Source organism: Coffea arabica, chromosome 11e (assembly GCF_036785885.1).
Source record: "Coffea arabica cultivar ET-39 chromosome 11e, Coffea Arabica ET-39 HiFi, whole genome shotgun sequence".
Classification (NCBI taxonomy): Eukaryota; Viridiplantae; Streptophyta; class Magnoliopsida; order Gentianales; family Rubiaceae; genus Coffea; species Coffea arabica.
The window spans coordinates 13,336,321-13,345,140 of NC_092331.1; the positions used below are offsets into that span (position 1 = coordinate 13,336,321).

The 8,820-nt window shown below is 40.3% G+C and overlaps 1 protein-coding gene across 1 annotated transcript; it reads right to left on the bottom strand.

Moving 5' to 3' along the window:
* Positions 1–265: 265 nt before the first annotated feature.
* LOC113718105 (uncharacterized) lies at positions 266–2,960 on the bottom strand. Its single transcript, XM_027243025.1, has 3 exons — positions 2,599–2,960; positions 1,219–2,446; positions 266–628 (listed from the first exon to the last, which is right to left on the bottom strand). The coding sequence occupies exons 1-3, from the start codon at positions 2,958–2,960 to the stop codon at positions 266–268; spliced, it is 1,953 nt and encodes a 650-aa protein (XP_027098826.1).
* Between the last annotated feature and the right edge of the window lie 5,860 nt (positions 2,961–8,820).

Consider the following 8,820-nt stretch of genomic DNA (forward strand, 5'->3'; position numbering starts at 1 on the left):
TTTGATTTGGAGTGGTGTAACTGAACTTAGAAGTTACCCTCTAAGCTGCCTACGTATCCCAACAAGGGAATTAAGTCACACGTAGTTCCTGCCGTTCACATTTTAACCTCATGCTGGCCAGGAGTATCTATTTGTTTACCACCTTAAACTTGGTGGAGTGTTTCAGCAGTTTAACCACATACTACACTATTGGTGGTTGTCATCCACAATTTTAGCTCATGCGGGTCAGGAGCATCGCGCGGTTCCGATTACGCATAGTACCTTTTTAGGTATTGCCATTGATGGGGCCAACCCTTAATCCATCTTCAGCAACCAACTTGTATGAGCCATTTGTATATACTTCTCGAACGAAATATGAACCATCCCATTTAAGAGTAAACTTTCTTTGTCCGTCATGAGTGAGAATGATTGGTCTCCGAACGACGAGCACTAACTCTCCAATTTGAAAAGAGCGGGGTCGAACGTGCTTATTGAATGCCTTTGAAAGGCGAGCCTGATAGCACTCAATCCGTTGCTGAGCTTCCAATCTCTTTTCGTCGAGCGCTTCTAACTCCTCAAGGCGAAGACGAACATTATCTTCTTCGTTGAGCCCCTCTTGAATTGCAATTCTTAGCGAAGGTATTTGACACTCAAGTGGAAGAACAGTTTCAACACCGTAAACAAACGCGTAAGGGGTTGCTTGTGTGGGAGTTCGAAAAGTAGTTCTGTATGCCCAAAGCGCTTCTCCAATTCGAAAATGTCAATCCCTTTTCGATTTATCCACGATTTTCTTCAACAGATTACATAAGGTCTTGTTGAATGTTTCAGCGAGTCCATTTGCGGCAGCGTAATACATGGACGAATTGTACTGTTTGAAATGAAACTTTTCACAAAGTTTGCTCATTGTTACATTGCAAAAAGGCATACCATTATCGGTGATGACATAACGCGGGACCCCATATCTATAAATGATGTGCGAGCGGATAAAATCTATTACATTCTCCTTTTTGACCTCTCTTAGAGGAACCGCTTCGGCCCACTTTGAGAAATAATCTGTTGCCGCCAAAATGAAAATGTGCCCTCCAGAAGACTTTGGAAGTGGTCCAACTATATCCAAACCCTAAGCATCGAACGGCCAAGAAGCTATAGTTGGATGCAATGGTTCAGGAGGTTGACGGATGAAATTGCCATGAAATTGACGAGCTTGACATCTTTTAACAAATCAATACAGTCGTTTACCATCGTTGGCCAGTAGTATCCCATTCTTTTAATACGAAAGTGTAATTTCGGGCCAAATTGGTGAGCACCACATATCCCAGAGTGAGCCTCCTCCATTGCTTGCATGGTCTCATCTTCTCCAAAACATCGTAGAAACACCCCATTGAATGATCTTCGGTAAAGCGTCCATTTGTAGTAAATGAAACGTGGCGCTCGACGACGTATATCGACCCTTTTCTTAGGATCTTCTGATAACTTTCCATGATTAAGGTAATTAATGATGAGGTGACGCCAATCCTCCTTTTCGATCTCATGGACAAAAATATGATAAGCATTTTCTTCCTCACCACCATCCTGTTCATCAAACATTGGAGGTATGACCCAATTTTGACATATTGAAATTTGATTTCGATGAGGAGGTAGAGTGATCATGGACGCCACCATTGCCAAAGAGTCAGTTTGTTGGTTAAAATTTCTAGGGATATGTTCTATAGTGACATTATCTAAATATCCCATGAGTTGCCTTGCATACTTAAAATAAGGGATCAATTCAGGTTTCTTGACATCATAAATATCAAGAAGTTGATTTACCACTAATTTTGAATCACCATAGACTCTAAGATGCAATTGTTTCATGTCAACAGCCGTTTCAAGACCGAGAATTAATGCCTGATATTCGGCCACATTGTTTGAATACCGACGTGTTAAAGTGAAAGAGTATGGCAACATATCTGATTCAGTAGTATAAAATATAACTCCTGCACCAACTCCGTCACGGTGCGCGGCTCCATCGAAATACATCGACCATGGGGATTCGATCATAAACACTTCCTCATCGGGGAGTTCATCAGTCAACTCCCACTCGGCAGGTATGGGATGATCGGCTAAAAAGTCCGCCAATATTTGTCCTTTGACAGCCTTCGCAGGTACATAAATAATTTCAAACTGTTGAAACTGGAGGTACCATCTCGCGAGTTGATCAGACAGTACAGGTTTTGCCATGACATATTTGATGGGATTAGACTTAGATATGAGTCGAATAGTGTGTGCTTGAAAATAATGTTTCAACTTCTGAATGACAAATATAAGTGCAAAACACAACTTCTCGATGGGTGAGTAGTTCAACTCATTAGATGTCATCATCCAGCTCAAGTAATACCGTGCATTCTCCTTACCTTCATTGTTTTCTTGAGCAAGTAAGGCCCAACCGACCGTTCTTGAGCGGAAATATAGAGAATCAATGATTTTCCTGGAATGGGCACAGTCAGCACTGGGGGATTCATGAGGTACGCTTTGATGCTTGTAAAAGCATTCCTACACGATTTATCCCACTCGAATGGTACCCCTTTCTTCATCAGTCGACTAAAGGGTTGGCATCGTCCGGCCAAATTAGAGATAAACCTCCGGATATATGTCAATTTTCCTTGAAGGCTCTTCAATTCATGAATATTTCGCGGTTCAGGCATGTTCACAATGGCATCAATTTTAGATCGATCGACCTCTATTCCCCGCTGATGAACGATGAAACTGAGAAACTTGCCAGAAGTGACTCCGAATACGCACTTCAAAGGATTCATCTTCAGTTGGTATCTCCGAAGGCGTTGAAAAACTTTTCGAAGGTCTTGAATATGATGCTCTCGCTTCTTTGATTTCACCACAAGGTCATCAACGTAGCACTCCACATTCCTATGGAGCATATCATCAAATATTTTTTGCATTGCCCTTTGATATGTCGCTCCAGCATTTTTTAAATCGAATGACATTACTTTATAGCAATAAATTCCCTTGGGAGGCGGAAGGCCGTGAGCTCCTCATTCTCTGGCGCCATGCAATATTTGATTGTAGCCAGATGATCCATCGAGAAAAGATAGTGCTTCATGTCCGGTTGTAGCATCTACCGTCAATTCTGTGATGGAAAGCGGAAAATCATCTTTGGGGCAAGCCTAATTTAAGTCTCGAAAATCAACACAAATTCGAATTTGCCCGTTTTTCTTCCTTACAGAGACGATACTTGAAATCTATGTCGGATATTTCACTTCCCGTATGAATCCAGTTTCAATCAATCTATTTATCTCATTTTCTATCAGAGGAATCAATTCGGGTCAAAAGCGCCTTTTAAGTTTGCTTGACAGGTTTTGTTCCTCGCTTGACAGACAAATTATGAACGGCGATCCTTGGATCCAAACCAGGCATTTCTGAGTAATTCCAGGCAAAGACGTCCCTGAACTCAAGTAGCAAATCAACATACTCTTTTTCTTCTTCAGGAGTCATACAAGAGTTTACGTAAATTGGGCGAGGATCGTCGCTTGTGCCAAAGTTAATCTATTTTAGGGCATCGACTGTATTTTTTACCTCTTGTTCAAGTTCAGGGGGAGCGTCATCCGCATCTTCTTCGGGATCACTGATCGTAATATGGTGACAGGAAGCCATATTTTCTTGACCCTGTTCTTCAAAAATGGTTTCAATTCTTACATTGAATAAGTCTCCGTAGTGCATGAAGAAATTGGAGACTCGTTTACTTGGTATGTTCTTCTTTATTGGAGTAAGACTTTTTTCCTTGGCAACTTGGTACTTTTGCTTTTTACTGACTGATCTTTCATAGATGGGCGGTTTCAAATTTTTCGGCTGCGGGTCAAATCTGTCAAACGTAGAAGTACGCTTTGACTTGTTTCCCAACCTATCGAACACAGATCTCCTTCGGCTTGTGACCTCTATTTCCTCGTTTACGTAGTTACAACTTGCCCTTTTGATCACTATACGCACTGGAGAAGGCGGTTGATAATCAAGACCCATCGATGAACTTTCAACATTATAGCCTTTTTCTTTCAATATTTTCTGCGTAGGTGTTAATCCACGAGTCTTCTTACCAGTCACCTCAGGAGGGAGTTTGCCCAGTGCATGCTTCTCATTCGGGTTATAACCGACCTTAGCAAGAAGTCTGTATGCGTTTGGATCAAAACCTTCTTGAGTCCGATTAGTTGGTAGTGAGTAATGTTCTACTGCCGGTTCTTCTTTGGGACGAACAAACCCTTGCAATCTCACTTTCTCACTTTTAACAGGCTCTATTTTGGTGAGCGGAACATTTAATGTATCATTCCTGATAAAAGATGACTGACCTTCTTCTCTCCTTGATCTTGGAATATATCGCAAAATGGGTACTTTGAAATCTTGACTTTCTTCCTTCACTGATTCTTTTCTTTTTGCTTCTTTCTGAAGGTAAAATTTGGCGTCCGCAAAGTGAGTTTCAGCCTCAGTGAAAGGTTTGTCATCGACAGTAACTTTCTTAACTATACCGTCTCGACAATATTTGAAACATTGATGCAGAGTTGACGGTATAATTTCATTCTCGTGAATCCAGGGTCGTCCCAAGAGCATATTATAAGAGGTTTTGGCTTCAATGATATGAAATAACGCACTTGAAGATAACTCACCAATGAGCAATTCAAGCCTTATGAGACCAATTGCTCTTTGCCCCCCTTGGTTAAATGCTTGGATCATGAGGCGGCTCTGGGAGAGTTCATCGCTTGAGATTTCTAGTTCTTTCATAGCACGTACGGACATAATATTGACAGCAGATCCCCCACCAATAAGTATCTGATTCATCTTCTGTTCTCGGACATACGCACTAACAAACAAAGGTCGATTGTGGGTTTTGAACTCAACAGTTAAATCATCATCATCAAAAATAATAGTCGTTGCACAATCCACTGGTGATTTATCATCGATTTTGAGTTTTTCCTCAAATTTAGTGCCAATTTGTGTGATTTGAGGATTTTCAGATTTGATGACATTACAAGAAGTGAAATCATTGGTATCGTCACTTAAATACCCCTTGGATATAAATTCTCTCAGTGTCACGGGTTGCCGAACCTCTTGAAGGAGCTGAAAATCTGAAGGAATTGATTTTGTGGCCACTCCCTTTTGTTTCTTTGTTGCATTTCGTCGTTTCATCGTCACTTTCGGCTTTGTCGAATGAATGCTTTTCGAAAAGATGTATTTCTTTATTTTTGGCTTGCAAGTCCTCTTTCGAGTGACTAAAGTCCATCCTTCGTTGTCATCTTCAATAACGTCTTCAATTGAGGATTTTTCAATCTCCTTGGACGAAGCACTGCTTGTTATGGCTAAAACTTCTATTGGACAACACACAGACCCAAACATTATTGTTGTTTGGTTTACCGATGCTTTATCTTTCTCGAGAAGGATCTTTCCTTGACGGGTCAATTCCATAATTTTGTCTTTAAAGACAAAGCATTTAGTGAGAGAGTGGCCAATCAGGCGATGATAACAGCAATAGTTTGGATCATTGATTTGACCGGCTTCCTCTGGGCGCTTCATTTCGGGAAGTTCAAGGAGTTTCTCCTTGAAAAGGTTATCAAACATCCCTTGCAAATCAAATTCAAGAAATGGGTATTCTTTTTCTTGCATTTCTTTTAACGTGGGTCTTCTTACTGACCTATTTTGAGATGGATCCAACTTCTCAATGACCTTTCGCCTCACTTTGGTAGCAATTTTCATGGGAGCTGTATTTATTGCCATGAATTCCTTATTATTGAGTCTTGAAGGAGGTTTGCCCCCTTTTTTATTTTCTTGCCTTTCATTGTTTTGACGAGACGGCTGCACTCGCGGAGCTTGAATAGGAAGCCCATCAGTTGCATTGGCCGTGATACTTAACTCCATGTCATGAGCACGAGTAGCTAATTTTTCAAATGTGTTTGGGCGTATACCCTGCAGAATGTAGCTTAGGCTCCAATGCATTTCTCGAATGCACATTTCTATGGCAGAGGGTTCAGACAGCCTGTCCTTGCAGTTGAGACTCAGACTTCTCCACCTATCAATGTAGACCACAGGTTCATCCTTCCATTGACGAGTGTTAGTCAACTCCAGCATACTGACGGTCCTTCTAGTGCTGTAGAAGCGATTCAAGAACTCTTGTTCCAGCTGTTCCCAACTGTCGATGGACCCCGGAGTGAGATCAGTGTACCAATTAAATGCGTTGCCCTTCAAGGATCGAACGAACTGTTTGACTAGCAGGTCACCATAGGTTCCAGCGTTATTGCAGGTTTCGACAAAATGGGCCACATGTTGTTTTGGACTACCCTTCCCATCGAACTGTTGAAATTTAGGCGGTTGATATCCAGCAGGCATTGCGAGGTTGTCGATTCTAGCAGTGTAAGGCTTGCAGTAGGTAAAACTTGACTTTGAACCACCTTCCTTTTTATCTTTGATTACGCCTTCAACAAGTTCCTTCAGTTGTTCCACCGGGATAGTTCCATCGGCGGTCACATATACTTCCTTCACCTTGTCTTTGCCTTTAGATGAGGGAATTTCACGCTCTTGGTTCGCATGGCTTCCTTGAGGAGCGTGATCTTTCTGGGTGAGCAGTTGAGCAATGAGAGCATCTTTGTCCTTGATGTGTTTCATCATGGTTTCCATCATCTTGGACATGTTCGAAACTTGCTCTTCGAGACTTAAAGTATTTGTCATCATGGCAGGCATTGCAGCAGAAGAAGCAGCAGAATCTTCAATAGAAAATCTTGAATGAAGAGTTTCATGTGAAGAGGCTGATCCAGTGCTTGATGAATCATCGTCATGCTTAGAAAACTTGGATTCGGATCCAAATTCGAGCATAGCAAGAGCCTTCTCAATCGAGGCAGGAACGTCTTGGATCCCCATCGTGGAAGAATAGCTCATTGGTGATGTTGAACCGAAGACGGGAGTTGGCGCCGATGGAGCTTCCATGCTACTTTGGGTGGAGGCTCTCGTCATACTCCTTGTCACAGGACCAATAGCGCGGGTATTGGTGGCAACATGTGCAGCTTCCTAAACAGGCTTAGCATCAGTAGCTTTGGAACGTGCACTTATTATTTTGTTGCTTTTTGGTGCCATTGATGATGTAGGTAGTTGAATATTCGAAGAGAAGAGATGGAAGGCAGAGATGGTCCCACTGAACGTGCCAAAATTTGTACGCGATAAAATTTCAAGTCTGCAAACAAAAACAAGAAATATACATGACAAATGTGTAATATAAATTTAAGAAAATATGTGAGTACAATCTCTGGGGTTTTCTCGAACTTGTAGAGAGTTTCCCTCGATTCTCCTCCTCGAATGCTAATCCAAGGGCTTCGCAGCTTGTTCTTGGATCCACCACCGATTCCTTCAAATCTTGATATGGAAGATTTGAAGAACTTTAGAAGATATTTGGAGGCTCAACCCTTGATATAAGGGGGACTTGGAGAGCTTGAAGAACCGGGCCTTTGTAACTTGGAGCTCCAATGCTTTGAGTGTATGAGATGCCTCTTAGTGTCTCTGTGTCTCTGTCTGTGTGTCCTTGATTTGGTAGAGAAACCTCTATTTATAGTTGTAACAAGAGGTAGAGGTTGAAAGCATGGATACCACTCTACTTGCCTTGCAAGACGTACAGTCATATTAGGACTGTGCCGGCTAAATATTATCTCTTTATTTTATATTTGCTAATAAAGAGATAATACCAATAAGTAACTCCTTGATTGGTTGAACTTGTAGGGACACATGACTTAGCGCCATTTGATTTGACATGCTATTGTAATATATAAGAAGTATATATGGATTAAACGACTCTAAATATTATCTCTTTTAACAAGAAATAAATACTTAGGTATTTATCCAATAGACATGTAACATGATATGATTTAGTTGGTGTAGATATCCCAGCAATTTGAGTTGATTTTGAACACCTCAACTTGACACGTGGCAAAGTATAATTGGCCATTCAAGAACCAATTTTTCAAGTGTACGTGACATATGGCAATATCCGATTGGATAAAAATAAGTCACCAAAAATAATTTATAGACCAATGATAATTTTAACAATTAATTAAAATTTCATTGTCTACAACCATATATGGGTATTTTTGCAAAATTCGAATACAATTTAAAGATGTCATGATTTTGGGTTTATTTTGTCTTAAAATGCAAATTTCAATATCTGAGGAAGGTTTATGTAATTATGCTAAACCTTGGGAGAGATGTAAGGAGTTATCCCTAAACCGTGAGGTACAGAGGTAACTATAAATTTCCGTCAAACTGCTCTTTGGCTGACTTAGTGTCCTCTCTTGGCAAGAGTATATCTGTTGTACTAATACATATATTATAATATATGGTGGGACTGAAACTTAGCTGATGGATTTGTATAAAATCATTAGTTTGTTCATAACATCAAATGGTAGTTTCTTTCATCTTTGACGTTCAATAACGTGATATATATTTCGTCTTTTGAAAGATCAAATAAGCCAAGTCTTCTTATAGTTTAAATCATTATTAATATTAAATTTTAAGTTTCTACCGCTCATGTAACATCAACTAATAAAAAAAAAACCTTTTGCTTCCAAAAGCTTTTGCCAAAATTTCCACGTCAACTAGCGTGTCAAATGTGGGGACTGATCTTTGTCTCCTCGTCACAAAGTACTTGTTAGCGGCAGAACTTATGGGAAGAAAATTCATATGGTTATGATAAGGGCATTTGTTATCAATTGACAAGTTGAACAACAAATGAATGTCCAGTAATCGAAACCACAAGTTGTATGTATATATGAACAAACTGTAAGTACTAAATCACATGATGCACAAACATAAAAAGCCAAATAA

Excerpts from the sequence above, each read along its gene's own strand:
- LOC113718105 (XM_027243025.1), bottom strand. The coding sequence starts at position 2,960 with ATGTCATTCGATTTAAAAAATGCTGGAGCGACATATCAAAGGGCAATG. Across the intron at positions 2,447-2,598 it reads AAATTGACATATATCCGGAG|GAAAATCATTGATTCTCTAT; the intron begins GTTTATCTCTAA and ends TGCCCATTCCAG. Across the intron at positions 629-1,218 it reads GATACTACTGGCCAACGATG|TGTCAAATACCTTCGCTAAG; the intron begins GTAAACGACTGT and ends CTTCCACTTGAG.